General features: G+C 44.8%; 1 protein-coding gene across 1 annotated transcript; it reads left to right on the plus strand.

Annotated features, from left to right (window-relative positions):
- Positions 1 to 419: 419 nt before the first annotated feature.
- Positions 420 to 2,783, plus strand: LOC309549354 (tigger transposable element-derived protein 1-like; the record flags this gene model as incomplete). The annotated part of the gene is made up of 2 exons (XM_082249569.1): positions 420 to 518; positions 631 to 2,783. Exon 2 carries the CDS (start codon positions 663 to 665, stop codon positions 2,781 to 2,783), a length of 2,121 nt encoding a protein of 706 aa, XP_082105695.1. The 5' UTR covers positions 420 to 518; positions 631 to 662.
- Between the last annotated feature and the right edge of the window lie 17,007 nt (positions 2,784 to 19,790).

Raw genomic sequence — 19,790 nt, forward strand, 5'->3', positions numbered from 1 at the left:
GTTGGTGCCAGCAAGGCCCCAGTTACCGCCAGCCAGGCCCCAGTTACCGCCAGCCAGGCCCCAGTTGGTGCCAGCAAGGCCCCAGTTACCGCCAGCCAGGCCCCAGTTACCGCCAGCCAGGCCCCAGTTACCGCCAGCCAGGCCCCAGTTGGTGCCAGCCAGGCCCCAGTTACCGCCAGCCAAGCCAAGAGTTACCGCCAGCCAGGCCAAGAGTTACCGCCAGCCAGGCCAAGAGTTACCGCCAGCCAGGCCCCAGTTACCGCCAGCCAGGCCAAGAGTTACTGCCATCCAAGCCAAGTGTTACCGCCAGCCAAGCCAAGAGTTACCGCCAGCCAAGCCAAGAGTTACCGCCAGCCAAGCCAAGAGTTACCGCCAGCCAGGCCAAGAGTTACCGCCAGCCAGGCCAAGAGTTACCACCAGCCCATAGTTGCCAGCCCACAGCCAGCTCAGAGTTGCCTGCCAGCCATCCCACGGTTGCCGACTGCCCACCGTTCACCCAAAAACCTGCCAACATACAGGTAATTGCACTGCTGTAAACATTAGAGCAAATGTACTGTACTCGTACGTTACCTGTACTGTGTATTTTTTTTTTGGTAACACCTGTATCCACTGTTCTTTTGATTGTTACAGGTACTTTTCGTGTACAGCACTGTACATCAATAATGACAGATACAAAAAAAAAACGTCAATCTATTACCTTGGATATGAAGGCTAAAATTATTAAATTGTATGATGAAGGTGTACCTCAAGCTGAAATAGGCCGAAGGCTAGGCTTCACTCGGACTACAGTTAACACCATCATGAAAAACAGAGAAAAAATTCTTGCAGAAATTAAGAGTGCTACACCCGTTAACGCAACAACAATTCGAAAAAGAGATAGCATTGTTGCAGACATGGAGAGACTCTTAACACTTTGGATAGAAAATCAGACTACACGTCATGTTCCTGTAAACCAGGCAATTATACAAAGTAAAGCCTTAAGCCTATTCAATGACTTGAAGGCTAAGAAAGGTGAGGCAGCAAAGGATGCAGAATTTTTTGCAAGCTGTGGATGGTTTGATAGGTTCAAGAAAAGGTCTAACCTACATAACATTAAAATACAAGGAGAGGCAGCTGCTGCAGATACTGAGGCTGCAGAAAGCTATCCAACAGAATTGGCCAAAATTATTGAAGACGGAGGCTACTCCATGGATCAAATTTTTAATGTGGATGAGACTGGGCTATTTTGGAAGAAGATGCCTGCAAGAACCTTCATCGCAAGACAGGAAAAATCAATGCCAGGCTACAAGCCAGCTAAAGATAGAATAACCCTTCTGTTAGGTGGCAATGCTTCTGGTACCTTAAAGCTAAAGCCTTTGCTAATTTACCGATGGGAAAATCCGAGAGCTTTGAAGAACTACGTTAAAACTAGACTTCCAGTGCACTGGAGAGCTAACAAAAAAGCATGGGTAACTGCAACCCTTTTTGAAGATTGGTTTGACACCTGCTTTGTTCCAGAGGTGAAAGCCTATTGCAAGGACAACGGTGTCCCTTTCCACATTTTGCTGCTTGTTGATAATGCCCCTGGACACCCTCGAACGCTAGATGAGCTGAACCCTAACATTCGAGTGCAATTCCTACCACCAAATACCACCTCACTACTACAGCCAATGGATCAATGTGTCATAGCCGCCTTCAAGTTGAACTACTTGAAAAGAACATTCAGCAAGTGTGTTGCAGCAATAGACAAAGAAGAAGGTGATGGTAAAGAAGTTCTATCCAAATTCTGGAAAAGTTTTAACATCTTGGATTGCATTAAAACTGTAAGAGATGCTTGGAATGACATAAAGGAAACCACAATGAAAAGGGCCTGGAAAAAATTATGCCCACAGTTAGTTGATGATTCTGAAGGCTTTGAAGAACATGTAGCTAATGTTACTGAAAATATTGTAGAGATGGCAAGGCAGTTAGAGCTGGAAGTGGAGCCAGAAGATGTTGCTGAACTGCTTGCATCCCACACTGAGCCCCTCAGCAATGAAGATCTTCTAGAACTTGAAGAGGAGAGAGAAGAAGATGTGCAGGATGAGGTTGAGATCATTGAACAGCCTGAAGGCTTAACTACAAAAATTCTCTTTGAAGCTTTTCGTCATCTTGATAGCGCCATGGCTCTTTTTGAAAAGCATGATAGGGATTTTGAAAGAAGTTCCAAAGTCAATGCTAACATTTCAGGGGCTTATGCCTGCTACAAAGAAATCTACAGGGAAAAGAAGAGAGCAACACTTCAAACCTCCATAGACAGTTACTTTCCTAAAAGTCCATCAGCAGGCACATCATCCACATTGACTGACAGTCATTTTGATCCTAGATCATCATCAACGGACAGTCCATTTTCACCTCTGACATCCCCATCAAGCCCTGCTTCTACTCTGATTGATCTTTGTAATACACCCACTTTGCCAGCAAGACAGTATCTCGCCTTTGAAGACTTGACTTGTGAAACAGAAAATTCTTGTATGCCTGCCAGTCCATTTTCAGCTCCGACATCATCATCAAGTCCTGCTCCTACACTGATTGCTATTTGTAGTACACCCAATTCTCCAGCAAGAAAGCGTCTCGCCTTTGAAGACTTGACTTGTGAAACAGAAGATACCTGTATGCCTTCCAGTCCATTTCCAGCTGCTCCTACTCTGATTGCTACTTCTACTTGTAGACCCAATTCACCAGCAAGAAAGCGTCTCGCCTTTGAAGACTTGGCTTGTGAAACAGAAGATACCTGTATGCCTTCATCATTCCTACTACATTAAACTCTCTCAGCTTCTCTGGCCTTGCGACAACAATCAAGATGGGGTAAGCTTACAATTTTTTTTTAATACTGTACTGTATTATGTTTATTTTAGTTATCAATGCATTATTTATATCAGTTATGCCTCTAAATGACTATTGGAATGTAGTACATGCATTGAGAAGTGAAAAAAAGGTATTGCTTCACTTTAAGTACATTTTCGTTTTACATACATGCTCCGGTCCCATTGCGTACTTAAAAGTGGGGTATGCCTGTATATGGATGTACAGGAAGGTATAGAGAGTGTGTGTGTATATATCTATACACACACACACACTATCCTGCCAAAAGCATTGGGACGCCTGCCTTTACACGCACATGAACTTTAATGGTATCCCAGTCTTAGTCCGTAGGGTTTAATATTGAGTTGGCCCCCCTTTGCAGCTATAACAGCTGCAACATTTCTGGGAAAGCTGTCCACAAGGTTTAGGAGTGTATCTATGGGAATGTTTCACCATTCTTCCACAAGAGCATTTGTGAGGTCAGGCACTGATGTTGGAGAGAAGGCCTGGCTCGCAGTCTGCGCTTTAATTCATCTTAAAGGTGTTCTATCAGGTTGAGGTCAGGACTCTGTGCAGGCCAGTCAAGTTCCTTCCCCCTAAACTGGCTCATCCATGTCTTTATGGACCTTGCTGTGTGCACTGGTGTGCAGTCATGTTGGAACAGGAAGGGGCCATCCCCAAACTGTTCCCACAAAGTTGGGAGCATAAAAAAGTGTCTGAAATGTCTAGGTATGCTAAAGCTTTAAGAGTTCCCTTCACTGTAACTAAGGGGCCAAGCCCAACCCCAGAGAAAAAAAAAACACAGCATAATCCCCTCTCCACCAAATGATTTGGAATAATGGCGAGTGTTCGGACACATTCAGGTCTCATCTCTACATCTCTATAGAAGTGTGTCCGATGTTTCCCTTGTATCAATACAATCTCCACCTGTCCACATTCCAGAAATGTAGGCTTATCAGAACTAATGAGTGTAACCTACAGTCCTCCAGGTGTGCAGACCCCCCACTTGGAGGAGGAATGGACCACCCTATGAAAGATTCAGATATTCTCATATCCTTATCACAACCAGAGTTGTCAGGTCGCTGTCTCTGCACAGCTGGCTGGTGTCTGTGTTGAGCCAATGATGTGAAAGGGAGAAAATGGCTGACTACAGATGACAGGGCTAGGCTGGGCTGCCATTAGAAATGATGGGGCACTGGAGAGCTGACCAGACAGCCCCACGTATCCACAGGCAGCCTCTGTTGGCGCCCACTGCTGACCAAATGGGAAGTACTGCGTGTACCCCCTATTGATGGTACTGACAACAGGTGATCTGTAGTATTTGCAGACTGGGCCCGAGGGTGGCCTGGAGTATTGGTAGAATGGAGGATGACCTGTGATATTGTCCATATATACTGGAAAATGAACTGAAGTGTAAATGGACAAAATTGAGGAGTGGTCTGGAGTATCAGCAGATAACTGGGGTTGACTTGTAGCAAAGACATTGTTAATAGATAAGACTTTACCTCCGACCAGTGCAGCTGATTAGTATTGATCCTCAGAGCTTCCAGTGGTGCCTTGGCCTTGGATCTGTTCATGGTGACCAGTCTTTTCTGAGCCCCGGATTCTGCCTTTTGGGCACTCCGCTTCTCCTTCCTGTGATCATTCCTATTCTTGCACCTTCACTGGCTGTGCCCTTTTATCCTGGCCTTCCACAAACAACTATCCTTACCAGAAACAAGATGTAAGACAAAGAAATAACTCTGTTATAAAACATAAAAGTAGGCCAATCATATCCATTTTTCAAGTTAAAGAAAATAGAACCACTTCACATCAGGTGCCTCCATTTGTGTTCCCCATAAATTGGGAACCCCAATCAGAGTACCTTCACATATCAGTTGCCACCACATATTAGATGCCCCCATCAGAATATTACCTTAGATCAGTTACCCCAATCAAGGTACCCCTTTATTACAGGTGTCCCCTTAAGACTGTCCCCTTACATCCAGCGTCCCCATAACAGTGCTACCTTATATGAGGTGTCCCCATAACAGTGCCCTCTTACATCAGGTGTCTCCATAACAGTGCCTCTTTTCTTTTACATCAGGTGTCCCCATAACAGTGCCCCCTTACATCAGGTGTCCCCATAACAGTGCCCTCTTACATCAGGTGTCCCCATAACAGTGCCCCTTTTCCTTTACATCAGGTGTCCCCATAACAGTGCCCTCTTACATCAGGTGTTCCCATAACAGTGCCATCTTACATCAGGTGTCCCCATAACAGTGCCCCCTTACATCAGGGGTCCCCATAACAGTGCCCTCTTAAGTCAGGTGTCCCCATAACAGTGCCCTCGTACATCAGGTGTCCCCATAACAGTTCCCTCTTACATCAGGTGTCCCCATAACAGTGCCCCCTTACATGAGGTGTTCCCATAACAGTGCCCCCTTACATTAGGTGTTCCCATAACAGTGCCAACTTACATCTGGTGCCCCCTTACATCAGTTGTCCCCATACCAGTGCCCCCACACATCAGGTGTCCCCATACCAGTGCCCCCTTACATCAAGTGTTCCCATAACAGTGCCCTCTTACATCAGATGTCCCCATCAAATTACCCCTAGAAATCCATACCCCAATCAGAAAATATCTTCATGTATCAATTGCCCCCTTCAATGTGCCCCCATATATCAATACCCCATAGAGGTACCCCCGTAATACAGCCTCCCCATAGACTAGCTGCCTCATTACATAAGGTGTTCCCATCTTATGTACACCCGTAAAGCAGGGGCCTCATCAGAATACCTTCATACATTGTTTATCCCAAACAGAGCATCCCCATAGATCAGTTACCCCCATCACTGTGCCCCCTTACATCAGGTGTTCTTCTTCACAGTGCCCCCTTATATCAGGAACCCCAATCAGAGTACCCCCATAGATCAGTTGCCCCATCAAAATACTCCCATAGATCAGTTTCCCTCATCAGAGTGCCTTCAAAAATCACTTGCTCCATCACAGTGCTCCCATAGATCAGTTATCCCATCAGAATGTCCCCTTAGATTAGTTGCAGCCTTAGATTATCCATCAGAGTACATACACTATATTGTCAAAAGTATTGGGACACCTGCCTTAACACGCACATGAAATTTAATGGCATCCCAGTCTTAGTCCATAGGGTTCAATATCGAGTTGGCCCACCCTTTGCAGCTATTACAGCTTCAACTCTTCTGGGAAGGCTGTCCACAGGGTTAAGGAGTGTGTCTATGGGAATGTTTGACCATTCTTCCACAAGAGCATTTGTGAGGTCAGGCACTGATGTTGAATGAAAAGGCCTGGCTCCCAGTTTCCGCTTCAATTCATCCAAAAGGTGTTCTATCGGGTTGAGGTCAGGACTCTGCAGACCAGTCAAATTCCTCCACCCCAAACTCGGTCATCCAAAGACTGGGATGAAATTAAAATTCATATGTGTGTAAAGTCATGTGTCCCAAAACGTTTGACAATATAGTATATATAGATTAGTTGCCCTCATCACAGTGTCCCAATAAGATAAGTTGTACTGACAAATCAGTTGCCCCATCACAGTACCCCCATCAATTTGTTGCCCCATCAGAGTACATATATACATTAGTTGCCCCATCACAGTCTCCCCATAGATTACTTGCCCCAATCACATTGCCCCCATAGAGTAGTTGCCCTCATCACAATGTCCCCATAGATCAGTTGCCCTATCAAAGTTTCCCCCATAGATTAGTTGCCCCCATCACAGTGTCCCCATTGATTAGTTGCTTCATCATAGTGTCCCTGTAGATCAGTTGCCGCCCATCAGAGTACCCCCATAGATGAGTTGCCCCCCATCACTGTGTCCCGATGAATTAGTTTCCCCCATCCAAGTACCCCCATAGATCAGTTGCCCCATCACAGTGCTTAGTGTAACTGTAGGAGAAATCCCTATAGCCTGACAGGAAGGAGGTAGGAACTAGCAGGAGAAACGTGCACACAGCATGCATGTGAAGTCATTGGTTGCTAGGGATGCCGGCATCCCTAGCAACCAATGACTGCTGCTCACAGGACCAGGACCTGTGGTGGTCCACCATGTTAGTGAAGGCTTTATGAACCTATGAGCCTGTGCAGGAGGTGGAGCAAGGGAGTCGAAAATCACCATTTACATATGTGTGCAGGAGTAACGTATTACTTCGCATTTCTGTGTAAGCACGGTGGGACGGGGAGCTTTATTCATTTTTTTATTATTTATTTTATTTTTAAAAATATATATATTTTTTACACTTTTTTATTTATTTATTTATTTATTTGTTTTTTGTAATAACTTCATTGCTATCACAAGGGATGAACAACATCTCCTGTGACAGCATGGGCTGTGACAGGTCCTCTTTATGGAGAGATTTGGGATCTATCCTCTGGCCCCCAATGCAGCCAATCAGACTGAGATCGGTCCGATCAGCTGCTTCTCCGGCCATTGGTAGACAGGTAAACAAAAGGGGCGGAACCAGGAAGTGATGAATACTTGTGGCTCCCGGTTTCCAGGGTTACAGAGAGAGGGGAATGACGTCAGTTTCTCTCTCTCTGTACAGGACAGCCATCGCCGCCGACCGCATCGCTCCTAGCCTCTGCGATGGGACTGGAGAGACGGGGGCGGGGGAGAGGAGTGGGACCCCCTTCCACCACCCCTATAAGTGATCGAGGTTCAAGTAGCTAATTGGCCCCTCAGATCACTTCTACCTTGTAGAGAATTTGCTGGCTGAAAACAATGATACAGAGATGATGCCTGTAGGTGCACCCACCATCCCAGTATAAACCCGAGGACGTACGGGTACGTACATTTGGGGGAAGTGGTTAAAGGTAAAGAAGAGATTTGGGGTCTTTTTGACCCTAGAGCTCCCCAAAAAGAGGACCTGTCATCCTTATTTATCCTTGTATTCTATTACAAGCGATATCTACATTCCTTGTAATAGGAATAAAAGTGACAAAAATGAAAGAGACAGTGTAAAATAAAGAATAAAATAGATAAGGGAAAAAAATCCTTTAGTGCCTGGATCCCTCAGTACTCACGCGCAGAAGAGAATTCAAACCACACATGTGAGGTATCGCTGAGAACAATACATCGAGAACAATAAAAAAAAGTGACCCGGAACATGCCATGCGCTACTTTGCCATGTTTGTCGCACATAGGGCAGCCACTTTGAAATCAGTAGACTGCTATATGCTTGTTGGGTAAAAAAAAAAATGGGTGTTTCCCATACAGGTGTATGTCAGAGGTGTGACTGGGGCCTTCATCATTTCACAAACTATGGAATGCTTTGAAGTCAGAAATGAGCAGTTAGCACACGTGAAAAAATGAAAATACATAAACAGTGAAGGGGTTAAAATGACCCTTAAAATTACTATCTGAGCACTCACCCCTCCCCCTCTCTGAAAGTAGCAGATGCTCGTTTCTACAGACACTACACCCCCACTGAGCCCCATGTGTAAGCCCCCTCTTTCAGACTCCTCATCATCCCCCACATACAAGTTAAAAGTTGAAATAGAACTAAAGACAATTTTTTTCCCATTTAGAACAGTGTAAGGGAGGGATAAAACCTCTGTCAGGGTTACTTTGCCATCTGTGTCCCCATTGGGGAGATTTCCCTTCACTTCCTGTCCCATAGCCAAAAACATAAGTTAGAGAAATCCCCCAAAATGACATAATCCCAGGGTGTCACCAGAACTAGTGTCCCCATTGGAAGATTTCCCAGCTAATTCTGCTTCTAGTGACAACCCAAATATATTAGAATTTTCTTTCACTTTGGGTGACAAGGGTAAACATGAAACACAAATAGGGTGAATATCCCTAAAGGGGGCACACACAGCGATAAAAACCTAACAGGTGTTCTAATCCCTCTCCACTCCATGCAAAACTAAAAATAAAAACATTTTCCTTTATTTATATTTTAACATATGGGCAAGAAATGAAAAAAAAAAAAAAAAAAAAAGATTTGGCAGTGAAAGGGTTAATAAACGAAAAAGGGGGAAGGCATTGGTTTTACAGTTAAAGGTTTAAAAAATAAATGAAATATATAGTTTGGTAGTGAAAGGGTTAAAAGCTGAAAGGGGAAAAATGGATTGGCATGTAAAGGGTTAAAATGGAAAATAATTGGTTTGTAAGAATGATCAAATAAAAGAGAAGCGGGAAAGAAATGAGAATATTTGATTTTGATTTTGATTCTAGGGAGGATTTATAAGGCTCTATTAACTGTGTTATAGGAATACAGACCTTTATTTCAGCCATGGGACTGTAAGGGTTAAATCTCAATCAAAATAACTGTCACTTCCAGAAAAACATGTTATTACAGGAGCCGTATCCCTATTAGATTTGTACACTGAGCCTACAGGCTGAATTCACACAGCTCACAAACAAGGACGAGGCTCCTTTAAGAAAAATCGGCAGTTATTTTTTTGCTGAGTCATCAAAAAAAACAAACAAAAAAGGTCACATGACCAGACCTCAGAGCTCAGCCTATATAAGGAGCTGCTGCAGGAGAGAATGTTCTGTAGACAAGTGTTTGCTGACCAGTGAAGACCTGTCTATATCTCTGCTGATTCAGCTGAGATATTTCTTGCGATTTCATTGGATTTGATTTCATTTGAATTCAATTTCATTGTGATTTCATTGTTGTACGTTTAAAGCGTGTTTCATTATTCTTAATAATGAACCAATTTAAATGTAAACAGATTGTTTCTCTGAAAAACACCAAAGAGAAACCCACCATAGGAAGAGCAGCTATGGAAGGAGCTATCAGTGACCAGCCTGCAGATACTCCAACCAAGAAGCCCTCCAAAATGAAGAAGGCTCGGGCTTTTGTGCGCGGCTGCTTCAGAGCCGTTGTTAGATCTATTGGTTCCGGCCGTAAAGCCGATGGACCTCACCGAAATACAGACACTGGGATTGGTAAGTATTGTGGATATTGATAGATACAAGATAACTGACACCCTTTTATTGGATCCTTCTTTCCTATTGATGACAGGTCACCCCCTCCCCCCATATGTACACCTGTATAGGGATTGCCATGGATATTGATGACAGGTCACCCCCTCCCCCCATATGTACACCTGTATAGGGATTGCCATGGATATTGATGACAGGTCACCCCCTCCCCCCATATGTACACCTGTATAGGGATTGCCATGGATATTGATGACAGATCACCCCCCTCCCCCATATGTACACTTGTATAGGGATTGTCATGGATATTGATGACAGGTCACCCCCCTCCCCCATATGTACACCTGTATAGGGATTGCCATGGATATTGATGACCGGTCACCCCCCTCCCCCATATGTACACCTGTATAGGGATTGCCATGAACATTGCTGGCTTTTGTCTTGTAAACAGCAATCTGCAGATTTATTAATCAAGAGAAACAAACTGTAAATCTTGGAGCTTTCACTCCCCCCCCTCAACTCTCTCTCTACACCTGTTAGCTGCCAACTGATTTTTTTTTTTAAACTGTCAGTGTGAAGGAGACCTGCATGGTACCAGGGATCTGCTAATCTCAGGTGCAATGCTTTACAGGCTCCTGAAACAAAAAAAAAAGTAAATGTACATTTTTTTAACTGCTAAAAATTGCCATTTATTATTCTTAGCTAAAAGGTGAAGGAATCCTTTATGGTCGGCTCAGATTGAGCCCCGGTTCACACTTATGCGAGTGCGGGGTTCGCATGTAATGTCGGAGCGCACTGCTCCTTCATTACATGCAATCGGCTGTGCGGTGCGAGTTTAGCCATACACTTTGTATGGCTAAATTCGCACCGCACCCGCAGCAAACACGCACAGGACCCTTTTTTGCAGCCGCATCAGGATCGGATCGCACAGCGGTTCACACTTGTGCGATCCGATCCTGTGCGAACTGCAAGATCGCACTGCGATATGCGATCAAACTGGGGGTGTCGTTAAGATTACATTGACACCCCCAGCGTATTGCATATGGCAGTATGAACTGCCGGGGGTGCGTGTGCGATGCGGGAACAGGCTGCGAATTCGCAGCCTTCCCGCATCGCATAAGTGTGAACCGGACCTAAGTGTTAGCTCTCTATTTATTTTCAATGTACACAAAATCAGACACAATGGAAGAGTTTTATTTTTATTTTTTAAATAATTATCATTTTTATTTTAAATAATTGTGATGAGTTTTATACAGTATCTCACAAAAGTAAGTACACCCCTCACATTTTTGTAAAACCTGTTATTCTATCTTTTCATGTGATGAAAACAATCTGAAGAAATGACACTTTGCTACAATGTAAAGTAGTGAGTGTACAGCTTGTATAACAGTGTAAATTTGCTGTCCCCTTACAATAACTCATAGCCATTAATGTCTAAACCGCTGGCAACAAAAGTGAGTACACCCCCTAGGTGAAAATGTCTAAATTGGGCCCAATTAGCCATTTTCCCTCCCTGGTGTCATGTGACTCGTTACTGATACTCAGTTAAAACCCTCTTCATATCCCCCCACAGCACTGCCCCCTTCACCCCCTCGCCCCCACAGCACTGCCCCCTTCACATCCCCCCCAAAGGAAAACCCTGTTCATATCCCCACACAGCACTGCCCCTTCACATTTGCCCGACAGCACTGCCCTCTTCACATCCCCCCGCCCCCTTTACATTCCCCCTACAGCAGCCAATCATCTCCTGGTTAATGTGAAAAGTTAATTCAGGCAGCTGGCTCTCTCCAGGCAGTGCTGGTCCCGCCCCCGGTTCAGAATTGTCCCTCCTCCCACCGTCCCCCTCTGCTCTGTAACGACAGCGGTGGAGGGTGGGAAACAAAAGCATTAGCTAAATGACGTGGTCACAGCGCTCCAGATAGAACAGTAGCTTGGGCCGGACACGCACCGTGGGCCGCCATTTAGTGATGCCCGTTCATATAAGGAGGTCCATTCGCTAAAATTTTCTTTGGGCCGAGGTCCGAATCTCAAGTCTGTGCTATGACTCAGAAAGATGGGCAAAACAAAATGTGTCCATCAGCGTTGCTCTTAACATAAAATATTCCCATTAGAGTGCCCCTTAACATAAAATGTGCCCATCAGCGTGACGCTTAACATAGAATATGCCCATCAGCGTGACCCTTAACATAAAATAAGGGGCACGCTAATGGGCACATTTTATGTTAGGGGGCACTCTGATGGGCACATTATATGTTAAGGGGCACACTGCTGATGGGCAAAACAAAACGTGTCCATCAGCGTTGCTATTAACATAAGATATGCCCAGTAGAGTGCCCCTTAACATAAAATATGCCCATCAGCGTTCCCTTTATTTTATGTTAAAGGTCACGGTGATGGGCGCATTTTATGTTAGGGGGCACTCTGATGGGCACATTTTATGTTAAGGTTCACGCTGATGGGCACATTTTATGTTAAGGGGCACTCTGATGGGCACTTTTTATGTTAAGGAGAATGCTGCTGATGGGCAAAACAAAACGTGTCCATCAGCGTTACTCTTAACATAAAATATGCCCATTAGCGTGCCCCTTAACATAAAATATGCCCATTAGAGTGCCCCTAACATAAAATATGCCCATTAGAGTGACCTTTAACGTAAAATGTGCCCATTAGCATGATCCTTAACATAAAATATGCCCATCAGAGTGACCCTTAGCGTAAAATATGCCCATCAGCGTGACCCTTAGCATAAAATATGCGCATCAGCATGACCCTTAGCATTAATTATGCCCATCAGCGTGACCCTTAGCATAAAATTTGCCTGTGACATACTGAAGCAGAGCATGATCCCCCTCCCTTCTGGGACGGGGCCGCAGGGCAGTATTCCAACATGTTGACCTCAAACACTCCTCCAAGATGACCACTGCCTTTCTAAAGAAGCTGAGGGTAAAGGTGATGGACTGGCTAAGCATGTCTCCAGACCTAAACCCTATTAAGCATCTGTGGGGCATTCTCCAGCCTAAAGTGGAGGAGCGCAAGGTCTCTAAAATCCACCAGCTCTGCGATGTTGTCATGGAGGAGTGGAAGGACTCCAGTGGCAACAAGAGGGTTAAGGTAGTACTGGAAAACAATGGTGGCCACACAAAATATTGACACTTTGGGCCCAATTGGGCATGTTCACTTAGAGGTATACTCACTTTTGTTGCCAGCAGTTTAGACATTAGAGGCTGTGTGTTGAGTTATTTTCAGGGGACCGCAAATTTACACTGTTAAACAAGCTGTACACTCACTACTTTATATTGTAGCAAAGTGTAATTTCTTCAGTGTTGTCACATGAAAAGATATAATAAAATATTTACGAAAATGTGAGGGGTGTACTCACTTTTGTGAGATACTGTATGTCTGTGGGACTCACATGTTCATGCTGCATGTTCTGTTTTGTTTAACCACCCCTTTAAGTCCCTCCCACCATTAACATAATTGGCCACACCCACTGTTCACCATGGCATGCTACGTGAACCGCATTATTCTTCTACTTGGTGTGCCCAAAGGTGCCCCAGGTCCCTTACAATCCTAGCAACACCCCTGCACAATGAACACCATGCTTAAACTCTTCACTGTGCCACACTAACGACACCACTTTTTTTTTTTTTTTTTAATTAAGCAGCCGGCCCAACCTATGATTTTGCACACAGGCCCACTGATTTCATAAACCGCCCCTCATATGACAGAATCAGTCCTGTGATTGGCTGGTCCCCCCCTGCCTTCCCCCTACCAGGGTAAGACTCTGTCAAAGGGGGGGGGGGGGTTAAGCATAACAAACATATAGCAATTGAAGGTACAGTATGAAAATCTATAAAACAATGATAAGAATATAGGAAAACCATACATTAATATTCCTACTACATTAGTCACTTGTTTTCTCTCCCGGCCAATGCAAACATATCAGCTGATGTCAGGCTGGTGTATGACCCCCTTAGCGAGTGACCCATCTCCTGTCTGATCTCAGGGCTGATAAATGATAAGCTTTCTGGGTAAAACTGACAGTTAACAAAGCCTCTACTTAGCTGGTCTTATGATTCACAAACCCCTGCCACAATGCAAAGCCAAGCAAGTGACACCAATACCTCCTGTTGCAACTTCTTTTGTTACCCACCGACTCATTTAAACATGAAAGTGCATTATCACACCACTAAAAATACTTGTTACCAGCTTCCCGAGTCACTGAAATTTAGTAAGTTGGCATAACTGCCAGGCAACCAGCATTTTTATACGAAGGCCAACAATAGTCATTCCTGTGTCCCTGTCATTTTGGGTTTATTTATTGTTCCTGGCACTGAATTTTTCTCTGTATAATTTGATGTTGTAGGAAGAAAATATATATGAAATGTAGACGACGGTGCTAAATCTGATTTTTCTTTTCTATTGCAGATGAAGGCGGAAATTTATTGCAGACAGAGCCCATGCAACAGGCCTGCCCCAGTGAGCAACACCGTGACATCCACATTGACGGCCAAGCAAAATGTGATGTACACATTGAGACGCCAGAAGAATGTGACGTTCCTGTTGAGACTTCAGCAGAATGTGGCATTCCCACTGAGACTCAGGCAGAATGTGACATACCTGTTGTGACTTCAACAGAATGTGACGTTCCCGAGACTCCAGAAGAAAGAGACGTTCATGTTGAAACTTCATCACAATATGACATTGACATTGAGACAGCTCCAGAATGGGACATTCACAATGGTACTCCTCCAGAATGTGATGTTGAGAATGAGACTTCTCAAGAATGTGACGTTCAGATTGAGACTTCTCCAGAATTTCACCATCACAATGAGTCTCCTCCAGAATGTGATGTTCCCGCTGAGACTTGGGCAGAATTTGATATTCCCGCTGAGACTCCGGCAAAATGTGATGTTCCTGCATACACTTCGGAAGAAAGTGATGTTCCCGCTGACACTCCGGAAGAATGGGATGATCACATTGAGACTCCAAAACAATGTGACATTTACACTGAGACATCTCCAGAATGTGACGTTCACAATGAGTCTCCTCCAGAATGTGACCTTCCCGCTGAGACTTTGGCAGAATGTGACCTTCCCGCTGAGACCCCGGCAGAATGTGATGTTCCCGCATACACTGTGGAAGAATGTGATGTTCCCGCTGACACTCGGGAAGAATGTGATGTTCACGAAAATAATCCACCAGAATGTCATGTTCACATTGAAACTTCACCAGAATGTGACATTCACTTTGAAACACCACTAGAATGTGATGTTCACGTTGAGGCTGTAGCACAATGTGACGTTCATGTTGAGAAACCTCCAAAATACCAGGGGAGCCATGGGATCACCTCCCCTAGTGAAGATGGGGGCAAGCTTAAAGAAAAGGATACGCAGATACTGGTGGTAGGGGATTCAGTTATTAAAGGCACAGAGAGGGCAATCTACCAGAAAGACCGTGATCAACGAACAGTATGTTATTTCCCAGGTGCACGGGTTCGGGACATTGCAGAACAGATGGACAAATTGTTGGATGGGGCTGGGGAGGACCCAGCTGTCATGGTACATATTGGCACCAACGACAACATTAGAAGATGGAGCGTCCTACAAAATGATTTTAGGGCCTTAGGGGCTATATTGAAGAGAAGGACCACCAAGGCAGTATTTTCAGAAATACTGCCTGTACCTCGAGCCACAACAAGGAGGCAGCAGGAGCTCAAGGAGCTTAACAGGTGGCTGAAGAACTGGTGCAAGAAGGAGGGTTTTGGCTTCATGGAGAACTGGACTGACTTTTCAATTAATTATTACCTGCTCTACAGCAGGGACGGATTTCACTTAAATGAACAGGGTGCAGCTCTGTTAGGAAAGAAAATGGCCAAAAAGTTGGAAAAAATGTTGAATTCACCAAAATGTGTTATTCACGTTGATACTTTTCCAGAATATAACAGTCCCGTGGAGGCTCTGGTAGAATGTGACATTCCTGCTGACACTCCAGCAGATTGTGACATTCCCACTAGGACTGCAGCAGTATGTGAGGATCTCGTTGAGACTCCAGCAGAATGTGACATTCCCATTGAGACCTCAACAGTATGTGACATTACCGCTGAGACTCCGGTAGAATGCGACATTCCCGCTGAGACTCCAGAAGAATGCGACATTCCTAATCAGACACCGTCAGAATGTGAAGTTTCCATTGAGACTTCGGAAGAATGTGAAGTTCCCACTAAGACTCCATCAGATTGTGACATTCCCACTGTGAATCCGGTAGATTGTGACGTTCCCACTGAGACTACGACAAATTGTGATGTTCCTGTTGAGACGCAGACAGAATGTGAAGTTCCCGTTGAGACTCCAAAAGAATGCAACTTTCTCAATGAGACTCTACCACAATCCGATGTTCACATTGTGACTCCACCTGCATGCGACATTCACATTGCGACTCCACCAGAATGTGATGTTCCTGTTGAGACTTCACCAAAATGCCAGGGGAACATCTCCTCAAGTGAAGTTGGGGCCACAGTTACAATAAAGGATCGGCAGATACTTGTGGTAGGGGACTCAATCATTAGAAGGATAGAAAGGGCAATCTGTCACAAAGACCGCTATCGCCGAACAGTATGTTGTTTACCGGGCGCTAGGGTTCGGGACATTGTAGATTGCATGGACAGATTGTTGGATGGGGCTGGGGAGGACCCAGCTGTCATGGTACATATTGGTACTAACGACAATGTTAGAGGAAGATGGAACGCCCTACAAAATGATTTCAGAGACTTAGGGACTATATTGAAAAAAAGGACCTCCAAGGCAGTATTTTCAGAAATGCTGCCTGTACCTGGAGCCACACCAGAGAGGCAGCAAGAGCTTGGGGCACTTAACAAGTGGCTGAGGAACTGGTGCAGGAAAGAAGGATTTGGGTTTCTGGAAAACTGGGCTGACTTTTCATACCGTTACTGGCTCTATACCAGGGATGGACTGCACTTAAATGAGGAAGGTGCTGCTCTATTGGGAGAGAAGATGACCAAAAAGCTGGAAGAACTTCAAGTTGAGACTCCACCAAAATACCAGAGGAACCATGGGAACAACTCCTCCAGTAAAGATGGGGGCAAGGATACAGGAAAGAATAGGCAGATTTTGGTGGTAGGGGATTCAATTATTAGAGGAACTGAGAGGGCAATCTGTCACAATGACCGTTCTCGCCGAACAGTATGTTGTTTACCAGGCTCTCGAGTTCGGGACATTGTAGACTGCATGGACAGATTGTTGGATGGGGCTGGGGAGGACCCAGCTGTCATGGTACATATTGGTACTAATGACAAAGTTAGAGGAAGATGGAACGCCCTAACAAGTGATTTCAGAGACTTAGGAGCTATATTGAAGAAAAGGATCTCCAAGGCAGTATTTTCAGAAATACTGCCTGTACCTCGAACCACACCAGAGAGGCAGCAGGAGCTTCGGGAGCTTAATAAGTGGCTGAGGAACTGGTGCAGGGAGGAGGGGTTTGGCTTCATGGAGAACTGGGCTGACTTTTCAGTCAATTACCATCTCTATGGCATCGATGGAATGCACTTAAATGTGAGGGGTGCAGCTTTTTTGGGAGTGAAGATGGCCAAAACGTTGGAAGAAATTTTAAACTAGGTGTCAGGGCCTGAACGTGAACCTGGGACCTTTGTTGTATCTGGAAAATGACTATTCTCGCTGAGCTTGTTTACCAACTACAGCTCTGTTTGATCATTACCTTCTATATATCCTATATATGCTACTGGACCCTGGCTTGCTCACCTCCTGGTGGGGCAATCCTGAGGACAGCGACCTGGTACTAAAATGCAGCAAACTCCATCTCCACCATCAGGAGCTCTGGTGAACACCAGTCAGTACTTAGACTTCGTACCTCAGGTGAACCCATGTCATCTGCCAGGGTGACCTGCTTCTATACCTATCCTGCTGTATGGTGGGAGTCCAACTACTGCTATAGCTACTGGTCTCAGAGCCTGACCTGTGATTGTGTCAGAATAATCTGGCTCAAAAAATGGAGACCGCTATTGCAAATGTATGTGTGTGTGTGTGTGTGTGTGTGTGGTAAGTTTAGTGGTGTGCTGTGTGATTAGTTTAGTGGTGTGCTGTGTGATTAGTTTAGTGGTGTGCTGTGTGATTAGTTTAGTGGTGTGCTGTGTGGTTAGTTTAGTGGTGTGCTGTGTGTTTTGTGGTGTGTTGTGTGGTATAATTTATTATTGCAAATGTGTGTTGGACCAGCTATGAGGGGAGGTTGGAAGCCCTTGGTTTTTCAGGTGTGTGTTGGACCGGCTATAAGGGGAGGTTGGAGGCCGGTACTTTTTTTTCAGGTGTGTGTTGGACCAGCTATAAGGGGAGGTTGGAGGCTGGTATTTTTTCAGGTGTGTGTTGGACCAGCTATAAGGGGAGGTTGGAGGCTGGTATTTTTTCAGGTGTGTGTTGGACTGGCTATGAGGGGAGGTTGGAGGCCGGTATTTTTTCAGGTGTGTGTTGGACCAGCTATAAGGGGAGGTTGGAGGCTGGTATTTTTTCAGGTGTGTGTTGGACCAGCTATAAGGGGAGGTTGGAGGCTGGTATTTTTTCAGGTGTGTGTTGGACCGGCTATGAGGGGAGGTTGGAGGCCGGTACTTTTTTCAGGTGTGTGTTGGACCAGCTATAAGGGGAGGTTGGAGGCTGGTATTTTTTCAGGTGTGTGTTGGACCAGCTATAAGGGGAGATTGGAGGCTGGTATTTTTTCAGGTGTGTGTTGGACCGGCTATGAGGGGAGGTTGGAGGCTGGTATTTTTTCAGGTGTGTGTTGGACCAGCTATAAGGGGAGGTTGGAGGCTGGTATTTTTCTAAGACAGGTTTGGTACAGCCTGTAATGGAAGGTAATTTTACATATGATTGCAAATCTATGTAACCAAAACCTCTGTTTTAAATTTAATGATTGAACTAGTTTAGACTCGGAATGTTTTTTGTTACTCTGTATGTCACAATTTGGAAATGACAATAGAGTAGAGTTAGGGACCGCACTTTTCAGAGGGGCCTTGATGTGGCAGTGCGGCTTCACATATATTTGCAAATGTATCCAACATAAATCCAATACAAATTGCTGAAACATTTTAGAGTTTTCCTTTTTTTGCTGGCTGGCTGCACATGCGCACCTTACTTTAACCACTTCAGCCCTGGAAGGTTTTAACCCCCTTAATGACCAGGCCATATTTTGCGATTCAGCACTGCGTTACTTTGATGAAAAATTGCGCGGTTGTGCGGCGCTGTACCCAAATACAAATTATGTCCTTTTTCCCCCACAAATAGAGCATTCTTTTGGTGGTATTTGATCACCTCTACGGTTTTAAGATTTCGCGCTATAAACAAGAAAAAAGCAACAATTTTGAAAACAAACAACATATTACTTTCTGCTATAAAACATTCCCAATAAAAAATTAAAAAAATCTAATTATTTTTATCAGTTTAGGCCAATTTGTATTCTGCTAAATATTTTTGGTAAAAAACAAATCCCAAAAAGTCTATTGTAATTGGTTTGTTATAGCGTTTACAAACTACTGGATAGATTTTTGGAATTTGTATTTATTTTTTTGTTTTTCTTAGTAATGGCGGCAATCAGCGTTTTTTAGCGGGACTGCGACATTGCAGCGGACAGATCGGCCCCCTTACTGACATTTTTGACACTTTTTGGGGACCAGTGACATTAATACAGTAATCAGTGCTAAATAATATACACTGTTACTGTATAAATGAGACTGGCAAAGAAGGGGTTAACACCGGGGGTGATCAAAGGGGTTAATGTATGCCCAAATGTGATTACTAACTGTGTGGGGGAAGGTTCTGTGACAGGCATAGCTGAAACTCCTGATCTCTCCCTGCCTGTCTAACAGAAGACTCGCCTGCTTTGTTTACATAAGCAGGCTGCTCTTCTGTCAGTTTCTCTGACAAATGCGAGAGACCGGCAGTAATCGTCGCCACTCTTCCCATGGCTCGCCTCCCGCTGTGTCCAAACACAGCGGGAGCGCGGCTCCGGCGGCGCGCATGCGCCACTGAGACC

This window comes from Pelophylax lessonae (genome assembly GCF_965119305.1).
Source record: "Pelophylax lessonae genome assembly, chromosome: 1".
In the NCBI taxonomy this organism is placed as follows: Eukaryota; Metazoa; Chordata; class Amphibia; order Anura; family Ranidae; genus Pelophylax; species Pelophylax lessonae.